Source organism: Macrobrachium nipponense, chromosome 12 (genome assembly GCF_015104395.2).
Source record: "Macrobrachium nipponense isolate FS-2020 chromosome 12, ASM1510439v2, whole genome shotgun sequence".
Classification (NCBI taxonomy): domain Eukaryota; kingdom Metazoa; phylum Arthropoda; class Malacostraca; order Decapoda; family Palaemonidae; genus Macrobrachium; species Macrobrachium nipponense.
Genome location: NC_087205.1, coordinates 103,557,500 through 103,581,774, shown reverse-complemented (window position 1 = coordinate 103,581,774; position 24,275 = coordinate 103,557,500). Strand labels below are relative to the sequence as shown.

The window sequence follows — 24,275 nt, the reverse complement described above, 5'->3', positions numbered from 1 at the left end:
AAAATAGAGTAATTTTTCCAACCAGCATTTTATATGAAGTTAGTTGTGGTTAGTATATTACTGTAAATATTTTATCTCAACAGTAACAGACACTGGACCAACTCTTGATCATTAGTAACAAGAGAGAGAGAGAAGAGAGAGAGAGAGAGAGAGAGAGAGAGAGAGAGAGAGAGAGAGAGTTTTGCCCATATTAATCTGTGGCCTTATTGAAATATTTTAATATTTTTGGCCACATTCTTGCTTTCCTTCAGTCAGTCTACGAATCTGAACTACTACAGCGGCCGAGGTACCTTCGTGTTTAAAGTTAATGCAATCCAGATCATAACAAGATTATTTTTTTATTTATTTCAACCACGAAACGCTTTATGTGATCCAGACCTTCGGGAGCCAGGAAAATGTGGAGGTTAACTCACTGAGAAGCGATAACCCTAAATTTCGAAATTGGAATTCTAAGAAATAAAGAAACCGACGCAGGAAGGCCATTCCAAACGCAGCAGCCATCTGCTCGATAGAGAAAGACTTCTCGAACTGAGCACTCAAAAGAGATTATGAGAACTGACTGCCTGATGCGTGCCAAAGGCCAGCTCTCCTGTTCAACACATCAGTGGCAGAATCAATATCTATATACAAAAGAAAGACGATACCCTCTGGTGGAAACAGTACGCAGACAGAGGGTTAAAGCTATGTTATTGATAAAATAAATTGCCTTTGTTTCAATCCTGTCACAGAAGAGACAAAATAGGCTACCAAGTGGCCAAATATAAGATAAGTACTCCAGACAAGACAGGGACGTGTAAACATAGTGATCTAAGTAATCACCCACATGGAGTCTTTAGTAACCTGGAAAACATGGATGCTGATTTTTTTTTTAATCCGTTTTTTAAACACATGACGAAACAGACCGGAATTGAAACATTCTTGAAACGTACAAGGGCAGCAGCTAACTCAGAAATACAAGTAATATAGTCTTAGTTATAAAAACAGCTATTGTTGTCCCGGTAATAAGGGAGGCATTTGAGCTTAAACGAAGAAATGAAAACTTTCACCTATTATCACACTGGAGTAACAGCCACCGTGTAGATCCAAAACCCTCAATACCTTATAATAATCAAAATAAGCCTGGGGATTTCCTTTAGCTATGTTACATAATTACGATTGGTAATATACTATATTGATGAATTTTTACCCACAGTATCTTCTGGTGCATATCAATAAAGAAAATTGTGCATAACTCCTATTAAAACTGCTAAACTATTACGACGACGTGCTACGAGTGAAAAGTATTTCTACATGAAAATGCAAATGTCACTAGTCGATAGAAATTACAATTACTATTTCGATTACGTCTGAAGTCCATTATACAATTTTTCGCACGTGTCGTTAATAAACTAACGGCCATACTCGTTAATTCTTCGAGACAGATTTTCGCGAACAATGGTTAAAACTTCAAAACATCCAATAATGTCTCAACAAGCTTAGACAACGTTATCTTGGGGTGGAGGGGATCAACAGAAATAGTACTGTATGTGCGGACACTTAAAGGTACTCGTCTTGCCTTAAGTAGCGCGAGATATAACTAGTCTATAAACAAATGGAATTTTTTTTACCTTGATATGCAATTTTCTTTCATAAGTAAATGTAGAAATGAGAATTATCCATACTTATCCACATTCTAAAAATCAGTCAGGCTATAGCCTTTATATTTCGATGCCTTTGAATTGCTTGCAACATTGCTCTATGGCAAGCAGATCAAGATATATGACGACAATTTTATATTCATATTCGTGATTCGCGGTACAAAATACATACTGCATTATGCCCAGATTGAAGGAAAGTCTCCAACACAGTTGAAGGTATATTAATAAAACTTGGTACAAAGGTACACTTCCATGCACAGCCTTGCATGACAGGGTATTGGCGAACTTCCTACAAAAATATTGTTCAACACCGTTCAGCTAGATGACACCAATAGGCTTCTGTCATTCCAATATTTACAGATTCCTGGCATACCTAATACGTACTGCATTATTTATATATCCACAAACGATAAATCAATCCTCAATTCCCGCATTCCCTAATGGCAAAGTTCTCTTCGTAAGTGCTGGGCATAAAAATGCAGCAATTTTCTGAACCTTGGTATAGTTCACTCTTTAAAAAGTCTTACAGGGGCTTTATTGCTGTCAGACACTGTGCTTTCAACTTTAATGTGATTTCTCTTTACTGCATCCATGCCAAGACAGTTCTAAGATCTAAACATGGCCTGTTTAAAAGTTTAGGCCTAGATTCTGTAAAATTGGGATGGAATTGCTGCTAAGTTTTTGTCTTAGGCTTAGGCCTGGAACTAAATTTTCATAAAACTTTTAAAGATAAAGATAAGAGTCATGATTCTTCAAGGCTTGGTGCTGATTTTTTTGAAGTTCACAACTTAATTTCATGAAAATCTGCACTACAGGTGAACTGCATTGAACAGGGTGGTTAGGGTGACAGCCTAGCAAGCCACATATGCGAGGTTAGGTTAGGATGCAATTTACCTTCTCAACTTGAGTAAAACACAGCATCCTGTGAGAGGTTTGGTAATGTACAGTATAAGGAAGGTTAACAGTGGTTTTTGCTTTTCCTTCCCAGTCAGGGTAAAATACAGCAGTTTAAGTGAAATTGGACTACACTGTATTGGGAAGGCTAAGGTGCTTCATGTCCTTGTGCCTAAGTGAGGGGGTTTAAGGTTATTTGACAAATAACCTACCTCTTCTGATGTCATTCGAGTTCTGTTGCCTCAATTTGAAAAGATAATGGATGTGGTAATCTTCCCATTCAAAAACTTATTTCCCAGGCTTTCAATGGTATTGATGTTTAGGAAGATAAGAGGCTAACATGGAAAGAGTAGGGCTGACATGAAAGCAGGCTATTCCCAATAGAAATAAGAATCCAAGGCACACAATTATTGTGTGGATTCTAGATCTTGCATTTTTTTTTGCCCTGGAACTTCGAAAATCTGACAAGAACTTCAAATCCCTATGAGGATCCATGAATTTGGTTAGACTATGTATTATGGCAATTGTGTTTTGTACACCGAAATAATTGGATATATTAATATGGTTAACTTTATACTATTACAAGCAAAGTTTGCCAATGCAGCCTCAAAAACCCATTTAAAGTGATTTTCAAAATGAGACAGACGGTATTTCTAACACTGATACTGACAACTTTGCCATTCATTTCAGTTGACAATGGTTTGTTAACCGAGTACACCAATCTTTGATCTAACGATCATACACCACTTTGGAAAACCGTAGCCTTAGCGTCAGGATATTTTGGGAGGATGGGTAAGGGGGGGGGGGGGAGACATTATTAAAATATGTAACCGATGCGTGTAGGCAAACAAATTTTGTTTCAAAAAATTTTTTTGGTGCACTAGGTCAGGATATATTGAGAGGTTCAGGTCAGGTTAGACACGACGCGTTACCCCAAGTTAGGCAAGGTTAGGTTAGGTTTTATCCTTCTATATTAATAGTTTACATATTTTTGCACTAAAAAAACTTTGGGTTCCGCTGTAGGGCCCATTAATTGTTAGACAACGAAGGGATACGTAACGGGTTAACCTGCGTTACTGAATGTATCAAGTGATTCCTTCTTTTAATTTTTTTTTAACCCCTTTAAGGCAGAATACTTGGTGACGACCTCTTCTACATAATGACCTTGATAACTAGCAACTGCCCCCAAGACAACTACTTTGTTTACAGAAATTGGCATACTTCGTAGCCTACCTACATGTTTTTATACTATTAATGTACGTATATAACCACTTTCATCAAAGATAAGGCATTTTCCTGCTAGATTCGTGTAGTTCCCACCGATCCTGCTGGTGCAATTCAGAAAAAAAATTGTAATTCCACTCCTTGCTAACCAATTAAAAGTAAAAAGATAAACTAAAGACACACATAACTTACCTGAACAATAACTTCCAAAAGGTACCAAATTTGTTGCAGGTTGCAACCTCGTGTGTGTAGGTAACAGTCATGGTGACAAATGTCTTCTCAACCTATTCCCTTCTGCTCACTTCCCTTTCTTTGGACAACAGTCAGGATCTGCCGTCGTCAACTTGAGTATTCTTCGTATCTTTGGAGGTCAACATGGATTTTCCCAAACGAATCGAAAATCATTGTAGTTGAACTTCGATAGGAAGAGAGAGTGATTCACTCTAGTGCCTCAGCAACGCCAACACTAAATCAAGATCTGAGGGATCTCTCAGTCCCCAGGCGGCGCAAGCAATCGCATGCCATGGACGGTCAAGATCCGCCTTCCTGGCCACAGAACACGCACTTCACAGGCACTTTTGTAACGAGTCCAGTCTGTCTATTGATTCATTCGTTATGCCTTGTATATCACCAGTTTCCAAACAATTGAAATGCTTGCACCCAATCCACCTCACACTTCACGAAAAAAACGATTCGTAGCAGCAGGATATTTAGCACTCATGTCAGTACTGTGTCTCCCCAAGAAGTCCGGAAACTTCTTTCAAAACAGTGGCAATAGGATTCGCCCGACAACTTGTTTCTCGTCTTCTTTTTACTTTTTAAATCGTCGAAAATCACGATGTCTAATGGACGCAAGAAGCACAAAAATAACTGTTTCCTAAATCTATATTTTTAAGGGCATGAATAACCTTTTATCCGCCGTACTGATAACGATTCATTATTTGAAAGCAAATTAGGTAGAAGTTAATCACAGATTGTCTCTGTTCCAAATTTACTGATTTGTTTCTGAGATACGAGGTAATGATTTTATCACAGTTCCGTCTGAGTCCTTAGCTTTATCACTGACGTAAATCACAGTGTCCTTATGTTTATTTCTATTCCAAATGAAATATATAGCAGCACCTTGGTAATTACAGATTAAATTTAGCTTAATAATAAAATAGCATTCTCGATTTAAGCATACAGGGTTGCGTTAGTTCCTTGAAGGCATGAGTAGGCTTCTTACTCTCTACATCTGAACTTGAAGGACGTATCAGTTTCAGCTAATTTCGCTAAACCTGAAACGAGATGGGAGAAAATATATTAGTATCGAAGTATCATCACAACACAATGGCAGTCATTAATCAATTATCTTTAATAACTTTCATACAAACAACTGTCTTACACACAAAACTCATAACTGAAACAAAGGTTATAACTTTAACTGTATTTCTAACGTAATGAGAGTACAGAGTAAAATGTCAGCTTATATTTTCTTAGTTACATTGTGAGTTTATACTTGAAACAATCCATTTTTTACGATAGTCATACTAATGCAGGTTGCTCTAAGAAGAAGGGTCCGTGTCAACATAAAAGTGGCCTAATCTAAAATGACAAATATAACGCAGACAACATGGAGATAAAGTATTCAACGGCAAGCATTTTTTTCACGAAGTATGTCAGGTATGCCACTTAGTGCATACGTTGTGTTATTAACGGTTATTATGAGTGATGAAAAAGTTTCATGTTGCACTAAAATATTGACAATATCCCTTCTGTGATCGGTAAACATTCTCATAACCAACTGGACGATTGAGGGTTTGATTTCTGATTGAGAACAAGTGGACGGCCACACTTCATTCAAATTTAAACACTGTGACTCTGTAGACCTAAGCAGAGTTATTTGTGTACCTGGCAGTTACATGACTGTAGTAATCTAAACCATGGATAAAATTGGGATAAGGCGAGTAACCTCATCCTATAAGACTTACTGGGAGCCGGGGAGAGGCGTATGTGTGTTTATATATATAAAGTGCAAAGACGACCTTATGCCATAAAAGCAGAGACTGCGTTCATATGAGATCATTGTACGTTGAAAGAAATCAAATCTTATTGGAATCAAATGGCGGGAGACCCCTCTCAACACGACGGAAGAAAACCCATCACGCGAATGGAAAGCTACCACCAGGCAACTTAGTAGAGTTGCTCAGTGGCACTACACGCGACATTTACGGACCCCAAGAACCACTCACCTCCAACCAACCCCCGCCCCCAACACGGTCTATATTATGGGTATACCTAGACCGTGCTCCCCCGGGGAAATGTTAGGATCTTTTTCCAAACTCTACGTATAATTAAACCGGGAGTTTCGTTACTTCAGACATTAGTGAAAGTCTGACGGAGCACTTATGAGAAGGATATTTGCTTTAGAAACTTGTACTAAATTAAGATGCTGTTCTGAAACGACTTACTTAACACAAGAGTCAGTCAGACTATCTATCAACCAATTTCAAACTGATTTTAGCAGAGAGAGAGAGAGAGAGAGAGAGAGAGAGAGAGAGAGAGAGAGCATACTGCCAGCTAGTATGAGGAATCCCTTCCTCCGAAATCAATACACATCTAGCAATACTTTCCGAAAGAGATTGGAACGTCCGGGAGTAACAACCAAGAAACATTGTCTGGATTAACATTATACCTTTCATTTTGTGACGATCTTATATTTCACATATAACGAATACATGTGCGTATATATGTGTGACTCATTTTGAAAGTAAACTCACCCGATATACCACATGAGAATACCATTAGACTAAGAACAACGGTCAATATTCAATTCTTAATATTTCTCTCTGTTCATTATACATCCAACTCCATTTCGGCTTATAGTTTCTCTAAACATCCAGTTTTTCTATAAAAAAAAATAGTCTTTTTTGCAGTGAGAAAATAACCACATAATACTTCATGAAAAAAAAAAGTATTGCAAATTACTAAAAACAAACTAAGCACGCTCTTTGAAATATCGTGATACTTGTATTCATTTGTGGCACACTTCGATATCAAGAGGTTTCTTGAGTTTTTTTTTTTCTCGTGCTCTTTCAATCCAAGCACACACACCGTCAATATATATACATACATGCATACATAGATACATACATAAACACACGCACATTATACGTATATATACAGAATATATGTATATATACTAAACCACCAGTGCATTAAACTCTCTTAGCCAGTCAATTCAAGTTTAGTGGAGCCACTAGAATACTGCATAAGAAGTGCAAGTGACTTGGAACACTAATCCACCATATCACAAGGCGTCGACGGCTAGCTGAGGGTTGTGAATCCCTTGGTATGAGAAATACCTCGTAACAACGGATGAATCTCTTCTCGTGGGAGTAGTGGCAATTACATAAGCAGGATCACTCACTTTATTACTGACTTTCACCGTTATAATATAGAAATTGCTGCCCTGCAAATGATACAAGGGTTGAATACAAGATGACAAGAAAAAAAAAAGAACGAGCGAAAGTAATGTCAAAACAAACTTATCAGCGGACAGACATCTGCAAATAATTAATGTGCCAATTTCTGTAGTTAATACTAATGTTATACTTCACACTGATTACAACACGCACAGATATCGAATCTAACCGAAACAAGGCGAATATCTAGCTGTATATAAAATGGTTGGGTCACAGTTTATTTGAAATGTGGCTCAGACGGTTCCTGTCACAAATAATCAATCACACAATAAATACTAAAATTAATCTGTTATTTAGCGCCACACGTCCTGGAATTCAAACTTCACTGAACCGCACTTTCTATGAGGAAATATCACATTACATTACTTATACGAGATATTTTTTTTGTTCTAGCAACGACGTGTACACCAGAAGCAGCATACTATACTCTATTCGTCCTAACTCGCCCCGACTAGAGCAACGTGCGTTAGTCCCTGTTCAACACTGAGAGAATCTAAGAGTTCTACCTATAGACTTCTCCGCACAGCGACGCTCACTTGTTATTTTCGCGCGCGTCGGCCAGAAAATCAGCCTGAATGCAAGGAGAACGTCCACTCCAGATACACCTGTCGGTTACTCCAGAACCCACTGGGTTACACAACGTTCCCCCGGGATTCTTCTGGAACCATTCCTGACGCCCATACATCACTTCTCATACGACTATTATTACAGTGCGTCAGCGGCTTGATCTTTATCAAATCATTACTGCTTTCTGGCTGTGTATCAACTTTTCTGTTTGTTACTTTAACTTTCATCATTTAGTTTTTGTTACGTTTAGCTGTGTCTCTCTTCGTATATAATTATTTTTCTGTTCTGGAAAAGATTTTTTTCTACAGGTTAATGATTACTTGTATTTTAAATGAAGGTCAGCTCATTTTGAAAAATAATGAGTATAATTACAGCTTTAGATAAAAAAAAATAACAATCTGAAAGGTCTCTCTACTGTATAAACAATCAAGAATTACATCAATGTGTCTGTATTACTGGTTTTTCTCTCAGAACAGGAAGCTTTCCCGCTATTCACATTTCATCTAAAACAAATGTATATTTCTGTGCTCTCCACAACTGACAGGTGCCAATAAATAATGCATAAAAAAAAAGAGGAGGAAAAAGCTCGCTTGAATATAGTCAATCACGAATGCTCTTGTAAAAAGACACATGACATCGTTTATATTCAGCTTGATGAGTTCACAAAATGACAAGGGACAAGTTCAATATAAACGTGTGTATATATATATATATATATATATATATATATATATCAATCCAAGCTACAAATGTCCTTTAATATCTAAATTCACTTTACCTCCCAAATGATATATTTTCATATATGTACCGAAGGGGAATTTTTTAATTGATATATATACACACATATATATATATGTGTGTGTGTAGTGATAAATGTATTTATCAGAAAGTGTGAGGAGTCTAGCATGAATTTACATTAGCCACTCAGTTAATTTTTTACAAAAGGACTTACAATTTGGCTATTTGTTAGAAATAAAATGCAAATAGTCCACAGAAACAAATAACGTGGAGGAGGAGGAGGAAGAGGAGTAATGGAAAGGATAAATAGCCCTTACTTGGTCAAGTCTCGCGTTTCATTTCGGGTCTTTCCTTTCACTGCGCCACAAAAACGATCAAATATGGACCCCTCTACGGCACGGCTTTCCTCTATCTGCCCGACCTCCCTACCCTTAAATCCCACACCACGCCCCCCAACCCTCCCCGTCACAGACAAACTCGCCCCATGTTTATTCAACCTACTTTCCAGAAACCTTTCGATCATTTATCGGTGCCACCGTATTCACTCTAAAAACTGGCGTCACATCGACAATGGTCAGTGACGACGATGAAAAAACGCGGGAAGCACCGCACCTCTTTGTTTCAAGGTCCTGGGAATAAACTAACCGAGATCGGGTAAATATCACGATGACGAAGCCATCGACCACCGCAGCAGGCGAAATGGAGGGTTTTCGTGACATTAATCCTTATCAAAAATTACCCGCGTTGCTTTCCAGCCAATGAGAGACGGGACACTCTCAGAACCGGTTGGAACCGGATCGACATACCACCACCTTGCTAGCCACGGGGGATCATGGCATTCGATTGTAAGGTTTCTCAGGAGAATTTATTTTTTATCAACACGTTCCCCTCGTGATTATTTGATTGCAAAAGCGGCTTTATGAACACATTCACTACATGTTGCGTTTGGAGTTGCTAGATCACTCCATCTTTCTCAGTCACGTCACGGGTCGAAAACTGCAGATCCATAGTACCCAATCTCCACACGCGAAATTAAGGTGTGACGTTTGGGAATGAATAAAATACTGATAATAATGTATTGGTAATTTGTGTAAGTTGTTTGTGTAAGTTCTTACAATTCATAAAATGTAACATACCCAAACTAAAAACAAAAAATTAATTTTAAAAATTAAAATTTTTGCTGTATATTATACAAATTACATAGTTTTTGAACAAGGGTAGCAACTTCATAGTGAACTTCAGAAATGACAGAAGACTGTACAAATTACATCATATGCCGGCATTACAAAGGTCATCATCGACATATAGGGGAAGGAAGGGGAGGAGAATTCACCTCATCACGCTAAGCAGGACAAGCCATGAAATGACTGAAAGGCGATACACAAATACGACAAGACACTGCTAAGTCACTGGGATAGGAACCCTCCCAGTTGAAAAAAATTGCGAGGGGTTGGGGGGGGAGGGGGACGCGACATTGACGTTTCCAAATACCTTTCTAAAAATAATTCGGCTTCAAGAATACTTCAACTCCCTGCCCCTGAAGCTACAGGAGTTACATCATCTGCCTTCCAGCAACTAAAGCCTTGTTCAATATTTTACGGGTTTCTGCCGAGAGTGCGAAGCTACTCAAGGGATTGACTTATATTTCCAGAAATTAGCAGAGAGAGAGAGAGAGAGTTACAAGGATTAGGATGTCTCAAAAACCTGTTAGTCCATCCAAAGAGGAGACATCGTGTGCTCACTTATCTCAAGGAGCTGGTTTAACTGTGCATTAACAGTGTCCTAATGATTTTGTCTAGCTTTCTTTTAAACTCTTCCACATTGTTGCTGTTTACAACTTCTGGTGGCAGTTTATTCCATGTGTCACATATCTTGTATGTAAAGAGGAGAGAGAGTCAACATGCCCATAAATATAAACGTACAGTTGCACCTACTATATGAGGGTATAAAAAAACCAGAGAAATATATCTCCGTGTAATAGTAGAATGATGTTGCAACTGACATTTCAGCAGAATCTTTTGTCGATGACACGTAGGCGTGACGAAACGGTCGAGTTCGAAACTAGCGGAGGATTCAACCACACCGAATTACCGCCAAAGAGCTTCAACAATAATCTTTCCTATAGTAGATTCTCATCAACCGTGCATCTGACGTCTAGGCCAGTCCCTAACGACACTCCTGATTGGCTGTTGATAAGCCAGTCACAGGGCTGGGAACTCTCAGTATCTCTTGAGAGAGTTCACATAGGCAGGATGAATGTTCCACCTCTCCTGAGGGATACTTATGAAAGACATATCCCTCAGGAGAGGTGGATCATACATCCTGCCTATGTGAACTCTCTCGAGATAGATTGAGTTTCCAGCCCTGTGACTGGCTTATCAACAGCCAATCAGGAGCGTCGTAAGGGACTGGCCTAGACATCAGATGCACAGTCGATGTGAATCTATTATAGTAAGCTTTGGCAATCTAAAACACGGTACGCATGTAATCATTAAAGAGGAGAAATGCCATACAAACATAACCACTTAAAGGGTAATGTGCTTTATGCTTCCCCATACTGTTTCGTACCTACGATCACCTATGAGAGAGGAACTTTAAAATACGCGATGAAATTAACTAGGCTGACAAAGGACTTTTTTCCTCTCCTGAAGATTGTCCTGTTTACGTATTTTCCTACAGATGACTCTCTCAAAAAGGAAAAAAAAAATCTTCATTTAGCGGCGTTCGTTTCTTAATTAAAAGTTAAAATACACTGATACATATTTACGGTGTGTCTAAACAAATACTTTTTAAGCATTTCACATATGGTGCGTTCTAACATCCTTGTTGTTGATAAATCTCGACAGTTCTCAAATCGACAATATTACGAAAGGCTTTCACCAACGAGGATAATTTTCCCTGTCACATCACTGCTATTCTTTTCTTTCACATTCTGCAGCGCTCCTATTGTTTCATTACCACGATCACTGAAAATACACACACACACACACACACACACACACACATATATATATATATATATATATATATATATATATATATAATATATGCAACATACGAACTCGTGATATCCACTTCCCCGTTGCATACCCTCGGGCAATTATCTGCAGCCAGGAATGTTCCAGTGGCCTCGTCCTTGTTGTTGCTAACTAATTACCAAGATCTCAACTATACAAATATCTGTATTCAACAGCACAAGGAGTTCCAGAAGCCCCCAACCCAACGACCCCTTTCATAATAAGATATGAACATGTGCGAGTTACTATTCCTTTGTGTTATATATATATATATATATATATATATATATATATATATATATATATATATATATATACTTTGCTGAGAAACCAGCCCGACCCCCTATAAATGGGGTAAGGGGCCCGGGTAAGGGTGTATAATGAATAATTATACACATACGTGCCCGCGCGTGCGCATGCAGTTGTCTTTTATCACCTTTCACAATCGCACTTACGCACAGCAACATCATAACGTCACAAAATGACGAGGACAAAGTAACCGTCTAAATCAGGTTAATATCGCTGTCAGACGCGTCAATGGTTTCTATAAACGATATAGCTGCTCTTAACACTCAGCCTTATTTCGGACACTCGACTCGTCGTCGTCCTCTCTTCGTGGGGGGGGGGGGGGGGGGTGTGTGCGTGCGTGTCATGGAACTTTCATTCAACATGCTAGGCGAAGGCTCCCCCCCTGGGAGGCCAGCTCCATCAACGGCTCCATGGAGCCGCTTGCTTGCTACTGTTCTCCAAGGTCTGCTGCCGTCAGTCGATACAGCAGCGAGTGTTCTCGCCAGTTACCTCTTGTGATGAAAGATAGATAAATAGATTTTTAGGCGCACTGGGGTAACTAAGGCCATTCATCGCTGAAACGGGATTCGACTGTGAAAATGTTTGAAAGGTGTAACAGGAGGAAAACTTCGCAGTTGCACTATGAATCAATCGTTAGTAGAGGGTGGACAGTAAGATGGAAGAAGGAGAATATGAACAGAGGAACAGTAAAAGGAATGAAAAGGGTTGCAGCTAGGGGCCGAAGGGACGCTGCAAAGAACCTTACGTAATGCCCTAAAGGGACTTCTGAGGAGTTCTGGCGGGAGTTAACTAACCAGAAAAACTCACTTCAGAACACCACTGATTTATAAAATGAGAAATAAGTCAATTATGTGAGTCATTATGAATAATGCGCAGAATATTAGCACCTCACTGTTTTGTTTTTATTTGAATGGTGAATTTATGTCTCCTAAAAATTTCCATAAACAAATGAAAACTGTCACTTAAACCTCAGGTTAATGGTTTTCCAAATACTTTTTGTTTAAATGCTGGCGAGACATCATGACATTTCGGCAACATACTTGTTGAAGCCTTCTCAGGTTACTGTCCTGTGAGGGACGCCAATGGGTTATCGTCCTGAGCAGCATTAATGCTCTCTTGTAATTACACCAATTCCTTTCCTAAGCGTTATATCGAATGAACTAGTTATTACATCGATTTCAGAATGGAGTGTACATGTACTGTACGTGCAGTATGCATGACAAGCTTACGGGTACCTGTTCTTTGTTACGAATTACACTTGATGTACCATCACAAATACACAAGAACGTATATACAACCGCATAAAATGTTTATAATGTCATTTCAGATAGAGTAGTCACTAAGGCTTTCCACCAGAGCGAGGAAGTTATCGAAATGAATACTTGATAGAATAACGGATACCTAAGCCACGAAATCCAAATTTAACATCGAACTACCTAAACAGAAACTTTAAACTTGTCGAATCCGCTCAGTATGAAACATTACGGAAAACGCTGCCGTTTATCAAGAGCAATTTACAACAGGTTGTGCCTGAGACTCAAGAGACAGCCACGCCAGCTGTGACCTAAAAGCGGCAGGATATAAACTGGGACAGAGAGTACGAAGACATGACGCTACACCAAACAAAGAAAAGGCTAGTCAAACGACCTACAATACGGCTCTAGAGTGCATGAACGATTACTATTTAAACAGATGAAACCATTTCATACGGAACAAGCACAAAGGGGCCATAGACTTGAAATTCAAGTTTCCCGAGTACGTTAGTTTCAACCTCCCACAGCAGACACAACACCGCAGCAGTAACTGATTTTTCAACGGCCTGGAACGACATGAGCCGCGACATCTGAGTGGCATGCCACGACACTAACCGCTATACCAGCGGACCCGCAAATTACGCAAATGCAAGGAGAGGCTTTGTCGTTTAGCGGAATACGTGAGAAACGGCCATAAGGTCACGTGATCACTGTATTTCTCTGATCACTCTATCTCGAATCAGGACATAGAAAGATGAGTCTCCTATGCCATGGCTATGTTAAGGAGAATTGGCGCTGTCTCCTTCTGATGACGGAATACAATAAAGTAAAATCAATAAGCTGTGCCTCCGTTATTTTTCTTCAGTTCAAATAACGAAGTAGACACTACCAGAGTAAGATGAGCGTTTACTGCCCTCATCAGCAGGAAAGGAAAAATAATTTAAAAGGACACTGCTCCCAAGTTTTTCATAATTTTCCTAAATGTTTTATATATTCGACAGATGTTACTATTTAAAAAATGAAATAAAAATATATGTATATACGTATATATGTTTGTGTGTGTGTGTGTAATAAGAATTTCCTAAACAGAACAGAAAAAAAAAGTAAAGCAACAGGATCTCGGCCACTGAGCAAGGCAAATGCAAAAAAAAAAACACACCAATGCAAATAAGTACGGTTTTCCTGCTACGGTTCTGTAGATATTTTATTTTTTTCCTGCCTTTGAATACTGCAACACGAAAATGAAGCCTAGAAGCGAGGCAAATTCCCGTCCATGGCTAATCTCCTCATACATCACTGAAATTGGTGTCATTCAAGAAGGAATCAAGAAATAAATGTCGGTTGAGGCAACAGTCATGTCAAACAGCGATCCATAATGTCCAGCAAACCTTGGAGAGCGCCGTGTTGTCGTGTCAGTCAACCAGCGCCTCACGAGTACTTTTTATTTTTTTCTGTCAATATTTTTAACACCACCACAAAATTGAAGACACGCATGTTCCGTTGACATGACACTCTGTCATTCATGTTGGATCTTGGACGATATCAGCATTAGCAATATTGGTGATTTAAACAGTTTGGCGTCGGATACTGGAGATATGATACAACTATATTAGATTCACACCAACCGTCCATTTGACGTCTAGGCCAGTCCCTTACGACGCTCCTGATTGGCTGTTGACAAGTCAAGCACAGGGCTGGTAACACTTAGTCTCTCGAGAGAGTTCACATAGGCAGGATGTATGTTCCACCTCTCCTGAAAGACGTTTCAGGAGAGGTGGAACATTCATCCTGCCTATGTGAACTCACGAGAGAGACTGAGATTTTCAAGCCCCTTGATAGGCTTATCAACAGCCAATCAGGAGCGTCGTAAGGGACTGGCCTAGACATCGGATGCACGGTTGATGTGAATCTACTATAGGACCCATCCTGCTCGGCTTATTCTGGAATCGGCTGTCGCTGGAAGTTTCTGAAAATGACATTCGAATAGGATTCTTTAATTCTTGAAGTCTTGCACACTGTCGGTCAACGCACCACAATGATTAAAATACATTAGATTTTAAATTATCTTTGTGTGGGTGGGTGGGGAGGGGGGGGGGGGGGGGGAGTTAGCCAAGAGCATGAACATCTGAAAATAAAGCATTTCGTGCACCTGCTGGTGTCCTCAAGAACACAAATCTGAAGAGAAACAAACAGACAAGCAGAGATGGCACTCGTGTCATGAATTCTCAAAATTGTTATTTTTCCGTATAATCAAAATACAATAACATTGTTTATAAATGACTGGCTTTTAAGGAAGCGGTTTTTCTTACGAAACCGCAATTATGCATCGGAATAAAAGTATATTTTCAACTTTAAAAATAAAACCTAATTTGTAACTGGCTATATCATTTGAATGAAGCAGATTTTAACAAAATATGGATGAAGTGTTATTATTCATAGACGCTGAGTAGTGGGAATTAGAGATCATTTTAATGACCAAATCGTTTTGACGTGGATTGCATTTTAATTACTTTGAAAAGAAGGTCTGAAAAGAGCTTATTTCTATAAAAAGTGAAACTTAATATCCAAGATAGTTCATAAATTGGCATTTTTCAATTTAAAAAAAAATATCACAAAAAAAACAGCTTATGCACGCCATTAAAATTGTACTTTAAAGTATAAAACTAATAAACGAAAATAGCAACTTGGAAAAATACTCCCCGTCCGCCGTCCCATTTCTAAAAGACTCGTTTTAAGAAAGACAGTAAGAGATTTTAAGAAAGACAGTAAGAGACAAAACCTTGTGAGGTTATCCCCACTGCAGTCCCCCATTTTCCCATACTTCAGCTAAATATTTCGAGCGCAGGAAACCTTTTTGGCTTCGTGGCTTCGTTTTCAGAGGACTTTAGCCCTTGCGCAAGGGGAGACAAAGACGAAGGGCTGCGGCAGAAAGAAATTTGGGGGAACTTAGTCACAGGAAACATAAATTTGACGTCAACTCCTCCGCATTGTCAGCATTTCGAGAAAAGAGAGCTGGACCCAGTACGGAGAGGGGGTATTTAGCTCGAGGAAAAAGATATTAACAGATACATGTATGTGAAGTTCCTTAAATCCACGGTAGAAATGTAAATGAAACGGGGACTGGGAACAAGTAGTGTACCTTCGTAGTATATTCTACATGTTCAAGTTCACACTGTGAACTTGGAAATGTAGAATATTCTACGAAAGTACTACTTGTCTGTTTCACTTACCTTTCTATCGTGGATTGAAGGATATTCTCAAAAACGTGTTCCCTCTTGCTACATTGGATATATGTGAAGCATGTATAATGTAAAACCAGATATAAGTAACTACTTACGTATATGTATGCAGTCAACTCCCTTTTGTACCCTCGTAAGGACATATATATATTTAGGTTCCAGATTAAGTTGATAGATAAACAGTTGAGCAATTTGAATTCGAAGTCAAGTGCCAACAACTGGGGAGGGATGGGAGAGGCCTTCAACAAAAGATGAATAAGATAACAACGGTTGATTCGGAAAGGTCACAGATGAAATGTAGAAGAATAAGAATGGGCGCAAGAACGCAACCTGAGGAACGCCATTAAGTATGGAGGAGGGAGTAAATGATGTATAATCAATAATAGTACTTGCATATACATCTAGAAACTTATTTACAAAGAAAAGAAGTTATCTAATGAACAAGAAGTTTGGCTACGACTAAAAGAACTTGACCCATAGGTACTCAAGTCATATGCCTTAATGATATAAAGAGTGACGACTAAAGATTTTTGTGAAGTAAAAAGAATAAATAAATAAAAGATCAAATATTATTAGTGTGTAGCCTTATTGGTAAAAAGTAAAAGCATAATGAGAAAACTCGTTTGTTAAATTATTTAAAATCTCATTTTCAACAACATTTTACAGTTGGACTTATGGACATTTTAAAAGTTAAATACTTTTGTGAAAAACAGTTTTGTTCCGTGCTTTAACAAAAGGATTTCCCAGAAAATAATGCGACAATGCAACTGGCAAGCTCCCTTCCGCATGAACCATATATTTTCCCGAATTGTTTAAACTATCCGAAAACTTTTGTTTAAATTTTCGGAGGATTTAGTTTTTGCGCAGAAAGGGGATGGGGTGGGGGGGGGGGCTGGCAGAAGGCGTAACAGTCTTGGCAGAAAGAAATTAAGGGAGAATGGGTCACACAGGAACTATAAATTTAATTTCAACTCGTCAGTATCTTAAATCACTCTCCCCCGTAGGGAGATAGTCCCGTCAGTGGACCTCAAGCGGTGCACTGTATAAGCATTACTTTTAAGGTCCTTTGCAGCGCGCCTTCGGCCCCTAGCTACGACCACTTTCGTTCCTTTTACTGTACCTCCTTTCATATTCTCTTTCTTCGTCTTACTTTCTACCCTCTCCTAATACTTGATTCATAGTGCAACTGCTTTGAGGTTTTCCTCTTGTTACACCTTTCAAACCTTTTACTGTCAATTTCCAATTCAGCGCTGAATGACCTCATAGGTCCCAGTGCTTGGCCTTTGGCCTAAATTTTATATTTAGCTCAACTCGACTTAAACATTCGCTAAACGAATGACAGTATTTGGCTCGACATAAAAAGAAGGTAAGACATAAGAGCACTTTTATTCCTAGACAATAGTCTGTACGACCCCTACAAAAAATGGCATTAAGAAATATTGTCAAAATCGTTGTCGACAAAAAAACATATATATATATATATATATATATATATAATATATATATATATCTATATATATATATATATATATATATATATTTTTATATATATATATATAAGTATATATATATATATATATAAATCTAAAAAAGATAAAATTGCGAACAACAGAGGGCTGAGTGATTGATAAAAGCGTGACTAGGAGAAGGAGAGACTGTAAAATAACACTGACACGGACGAGAGAACAGAACTCTTGGGGGATGGCAATAAAAATAAGGAAAGAAGCCATTTTTGTGCCAGCAACAGAAACAGAAAAACGGAGGCTACAAGAAAAGCTGGAAATTAATTTCGAGGGAGGAGTCAAGTTTGCGTAAGAAACGCATCTTCCATTTCCATGTTGATCTCTGCCAAATATTCTAGAGAAGCCAAGAGTGATAACAGGACGCATTGCTAACAATTACTTAAAGTTAGACTGCAAGAATGATGGCGAAAAATTCTCTTATGGTCAACAAGGATGGCAGAATCAATAATTAAAGATACTTCTAAGCAGACCCTGCCTTGGGACAGTCCACCTGGTAACGCACAAGAAGATGGCTGAATTGAAGATGGCTGAATTGAAAGTGTTAGACAATATAAAACTGGATAAAGTTTTGAATATTTGAAGATTGAAGAATTTTACACAATAGAGTCGCAGTTGGAAGGATTAGACTATAGCCATCTTCCGTTGGGAAATTTGAAGCATTGTATATTTCCAGCATGAGCCACTGGTGGGTCCTGGTTTCCAGCAGGAAGGTTTGGTGTACGTATTTGGAAAATAATGGTTTTCCAGGCACGGGAGCTGATTAAATCACAAATTCATTAAGAAATCGTGCAAAAATACAATCCACCTCAAATGTCGTGCCGGTCTCCAAAGCTTTAATTACCCTAATCACGGAATTAGGGAAGGACAGATTCGGAGTAATAGAAATGCTGAGACTGGGTACCCAACACACGCAAGGATTGATTTTTCCAGAAGGTAAGAAGAGTATAAATCCTCCCCCCCCCCCCCCCCCCACCCCCCCCCCCCCGCCCCCCCCCCCCCCCCCTTCAAAACGAGGGAAAATTATTAAAAACTTTGTTTCAAAGGCCAGAAACTGTCAAGATACGAGACAAGACAATTAGCATATTATCTGTCTGAATCTTCGCTAGTAGAAAGTTTAATATGTTTATCACACTTTCTAACACTGAGATACTTCACTGTATATACTTTACAGATTTGCATTTTCCAGAAAATAATTAAGCCGCTGCATTTTAAGAATGGACTGCAAGCACGTGGATCTGTCATATAACATTTGTTCATGATGCCATCTTGACTGCGTAGTTGGATGACAGGGTAATCAAAAACAGTTATATTTCTCTAGCGCCTATTTACAATGTTAAAACAATTAATAGAAGGCCATCACAGTCCGACTTATAGTGATAGTTTTAATAGATTAAAGAATAACACTAAATTTAGTACCAATTAGAATCCCATAGCAACTTTTCATATTTTTCTAGTGAAAAGGAAATTTTCCTGACGCACGATCCTTATTATATATATTTTTTCACTTAAACCTTGTTTTGTTTGTTTGTCTGGTGTTTTTACGTTGCATGAAACCAGTGGTTATCCAGCAACGGGACCAACGGCTTTACGTGACTTCCGAACCACGTCGAGAGTGAACTGCTATCACCAGAAATACACATTTCTCACCCCTCAATGGAATGCCCGAGAATCGAACTCGCGGCCAGAGGTGGCTGGTCAAGACCATACCGATCACGCTACTAAGGCCTTTTCGCTTAAACCTGAATCGCCATCGCATGCTACACAATGCGTCGCTTCTTAGGGTAGTCAAAACATTAAAAACACCAGATCAATTTCTTGTTAAAAAAAAAAAAATAGTAGACTATAGTTGTCTATGAAATAGTCTTGAGTCCACGACAATGGGCAAAGCCTACCCAAAAAGTGAAATGTTCGCTGCGGTCTAGAACAGGACCATGGCGCCCGGCCAGCCATCTTCCTGAACTTTCCGGCTATTCAGATATGTCAAGATGCACACTGTACGATGGGTCCCGTAGCTCAGGGTACCCCGTAGCACCCCGCGTTGTATGTGTTCCAAGTGACATTATCCCGTCCCCATCATCACGATTCAATAGATTTAAATCAATCGGTCCCTTATGCGTGATCGTAAACAATAGATGACGTCACGTGCTTTCTCCTGTATTCTAGAGTTTTTCAATATTTTTTTTATCAGTTCTAAGATTTCTTTCAAGGGAATCAATCCGCGTTGCATCAATATGTTTGTCAATGTTTTTAATAACTCACAACATTGTCTGAGCTTCGCCATGGCTCATATTAACGTTGAACCAGACGTCCTGAGCATGCCAACATAAAAAAAAACTTGTCAAGAAAACTGGGTACGGAGAGAGAGAGAGAGAGAGAGAGAGAGAGAGAGAGAGAGAGAGAGAGAGAGACGGCACTTACGCCAGTCAGATAAGAATGAGTTATTCAGACGGCACTAAAATAGACGCAGCCACTTAAATCTCTCTTACGCCTAGCCCAGCTCATGTAAATATCAAATACGAGGTGTTTTGATCCCATCTGTAATGTAAATACTCTTCCAAGCAAGCCTACATTTACGCAAAATAATTTCACGAAATATGAAAATACGATTAACAAAATATGGGTCAACAACTAAAACCACACGTAAAAAGCGACTAAGGTTATATTAGGTGGTGGTAAACATCTTGATTGTAAACATATGGTTAATGTAAGCTTAAGTCAATGAAAAAAAAGGACTACACTGAGAAAAGAAATGTCAGAAATATTTCCAAGAGAAAAGTTAACCACTTATATCCGCAAGTTTCGCATTTGCACCACACGACTAGAGCAATTCTGACATTTTAAGGCTTTTAAGGCAGGGTTTATAACGCTCTTTATTTGGGCATTTCATCCTTTGAATGTATCCATGGCAGCGGAAACAAAGACGCCATTAAAACTGGCGCGGGCATTTCAGCTGGAGCCCGTATTTTCGTAGAGTTGCGTCCGATTAACTTTTTGCCTCTTGATTTGGGGAGGATTTACTTCTGCGCCTGAAGGGGAATTAAGACCAAAGGGGCTCGGCAGAAGGAAATGGGGAAGAAATGGGTCGGTAGAAACAAATTTGCTGTAAGTCAAACGTATTTCAGTTCAAACGGAAGGGCCTCTTTACGGGGATCCAGACTTTTAGCTTGAAAAGAAAAAATGATAATGAAAAAATAAATACAAGCACTCAACTACACGCCGAGTTATTTATTGAATTTCACGCCGATACATATATTTAGTCACCATATCGTAGGTGGAGTGTTTGTTTGCATGGTGTTATGATGTTACATAGAACCAGTGGTTATTCAGCAACAGGACCAACGGCTTGACGTAACTTCCGAACCACGTCGAGAGTGAGCTTCTATTCACCAGAAATATACATCTTTAACCCCCCTCAATGGACTGCCCGAGAATGGAACTCGCGATCACTGAAGTGGCAGGTCAAGACCGTACCGATCACGCCACTGAGGCGCTTCGTAGGTGGAGTGGTATGTATGCCTTTGTATATAGTTTTAAGAAGAGAAAGAAGTATCAGGCAAAAAAGTACGGTTGTATTGTGCTTATGTCCTTAGATTCATTCTGTTCAGAAACGTGCATTCCACATCGCATGTTGGTGTTCTAGAATACTGGGATCGATAGGATATTTTATGCATGTTGCAAATTCCATAAAATACTATACTTAGACCAGTAAGATCAAATAATCATTACATGACCAACCATTAACATTCTAAGTCAACATTCTTTCATTAAAAATGTTACGAACGAAATGTTCTCGTGTTTTGTCATTTGTGTCACTAAAAATGTAGGTATTAATAGCTCGTTTTCTCTCGGCCACTCATCGCTTAAGGGAAACCGCCAAAAACGAGTCAGTGACTTGATCAAACTTAACATCCTTTGCAGACACTCCGTCCGTTTATGGGATCCCTTAAAAAGGATATCTAGAGGAGCCGCGTTCAGTCCTATACCCGTGACGGAAGGTTGCATCGTTAACATGACATTAAAACTGCATCCAGGCACGCATAATAATCAATGACTGAATACTGAATTCTATACCTCGCTGTTGGTGACACGATGAAATGTGCGATTTATCGACAACTTATTTAAAGGTGCTGGAAGCAACGCTTGGGAGAACTTCAAATCCTGAGCATAGCATGACCTTAAACTAACAAGATATTTTAGAGAAACTAATCTTCAGCATACTATGGTAAAAAATTATTAAAAGACTGAAAATTAGACGGAGCGCCGTGCTGAGAGAGAGAGAGAGAGAGAGACCTTACCTTACCTGAGAGAGAGAGAGAGAGAGAGAGAGAGAGAGAGAGAGAGAGAGAGAGAGAGAGAGATGATTACCTAAATCTAAATCAATGTACCAAAACATTGAGTTTTTTTTAGAAGAATTAATGGAATAGGAAAATGTCCCAATTTAGCACAATTCAGCACAAGCAAAATATATAGGTAGTGGAATATTTAACAGAGGTAGAATATTAACCCTTAATCTGAAAAATAAACGGGAACGTATAAATAATTCTTGTTTTAGCTCCCGAGAAAAGAAATTGATTCATGAACGATTATTATAGGAAGAGGCAACGTCATAATAACTTCTGACACAGTTATCTGCAATGCGTTTATACATACGAGAAGTATACATTCCATAAACAAAATGAATTTGTCTTTTTTTACTTTTAGCCAGAATTTACACAAAGGTACCTATTAACCATATTTGTGGTTTAATCATTAATAATGGCCGTTACATGTCCTTACTTGGGTTTGAATTGGTTACTATGAAACAAAAACAATGTTGAGAGCTCTTTTTACTTCATGGTTTTAATCTTACGCACGATGGCTGTCAAAGAAATTGAATTCTATCATAAAAGTATTGTGTTTTACGGATAGCTTTATAACCTCACGTTTCTAGCGCACCTACACGGTTACTTATATATTGTGTAAAAAAAATTGTTAACTAATAATATTCCCAACCCTGCTGTGAGAAAAGTCGCTTCCAAGAAGAAAATATACCACTGAACCGTGAGCCCAACTCCTTAGCGCTGGCGTCTTATCAAGAAAAGTTTTTCTCCTACTTTTCGAAGGATTTGAGTTTTTTTTTTGGGTTTTTTTTTTTTTTTTTTTTTTTTTTTTTTTTTTTTGGGGGGGGGGGGGGGGGGGGGGGGGGGGGGCGGGGGGGGGGGGGGGGGGGGGGGGCCAAGAAGACGAAGATTCCCGCGAGAAGGACATTAAAGGTACAAATAAAGGTTTTCACAAGAAATAAATCGGATTTTAACTCGAACGGATTTTTCATGTAAGCTTCAGATTATATGAAAGTTGGGAATACGATTTTGTATTGTGCGTATGTGTATGGCTATTGGTATTTAATATCTTACCGACACGCACAAATATATAATAAAAAAAAGACGTTAATTTACAAGCCCTACAATGTTAGGTTCATCTCTTATGGTCGAGTAGCAGTCAGAAGGACGTTTGCCTTTTCTGTATACATACGTAGTATACATACACGCATAATTAGAGAGAGGGGTAGTCTCAATTGCTAGTGGATGTGCTTTTTAGATAATTATTCACGTCGGTAGGTTTTCCTTATGTATGAATTTAAAAAAAAAAATCCATCAATCTGTGTTAGTTATCCATATATCACAAAGTATTTGAGATCACGCATTATGCAAAACAAGCAGGAGAAAAAATGCCTAATTTCTCAACTGTAGATAAGAAAATTCACACTAGGGACTGGCATAAAAAAATTTAAACAGCTTCCCTCTAAGGCCCCGTCCACACGGCCGAGCTTTGCTCGACGAACTTTGTTCGATGTAACGTCAGAAGCGGAGAAACCGCGGCAAAGTTCTGACTTTTCTCGATGTTTCTCCGCTTCTGACGTCACATCGGACAAAGTTCGTCGACCAAAGCTCGACCGTGTGGACGGGGCCTTAGATGGGATTTTTTCAAAACTCTTAAGCAAATATAAATTGAAAAACAAATTAAACAAGAGTGAGTTATGTGAAACGAATGGCGTAAGCCTAAACTAAACAATATTATGTTATGTGAAACGAAGAACGTAATATAGCACAATGACTTTAAGTCTGTATGTCTGATCTTAAAACTGATAACCACAGTCTAAAAGGGGTATTCTGTTTGTAAATATCAGTCAACCACGATTCTAGTCCAGAAATAGAGCGATTGTCTGTTCCATTAACCCACATTCATTTGATTCTGCCACTCGTGCGTAACAGTGACTAAATCTAGTGCTACTTTCATAATTAATACCTAGTCTGTCCCAGTAAAAGCAAATTTAACAAATAAAGTATTAAGAAGATCGGATAAAAAAAAAAAAAGTCTATCAAAGCCTTCCCAAAAGACGCAGATAATGGTTTCAAACAACAAACACAAGT

The 24,275-nt window shown here is 38.8% G+C and overlaps 1 protein-coding gene across 1 annotated transcript in view; it reads right to left on the bottom strand.

Moving 5' to 3' along the window:
* LOC135224900 (uncharacterized) overlaps positions 1-24,275 on the bottom strand; it is a 315,424-nt gene that overhangs the window by 236,342 nt on the left and 54,807 nt on the right. The window contains 1 exon segment of the mRNA XM_064264224.1: positions 3,948-5,032. Coding sequence (XP_064120294.1) covers positions 3,948-4,018 — 71 coding nt within the window. The 5' untranslated portion in view covers positions 4,019-5,032.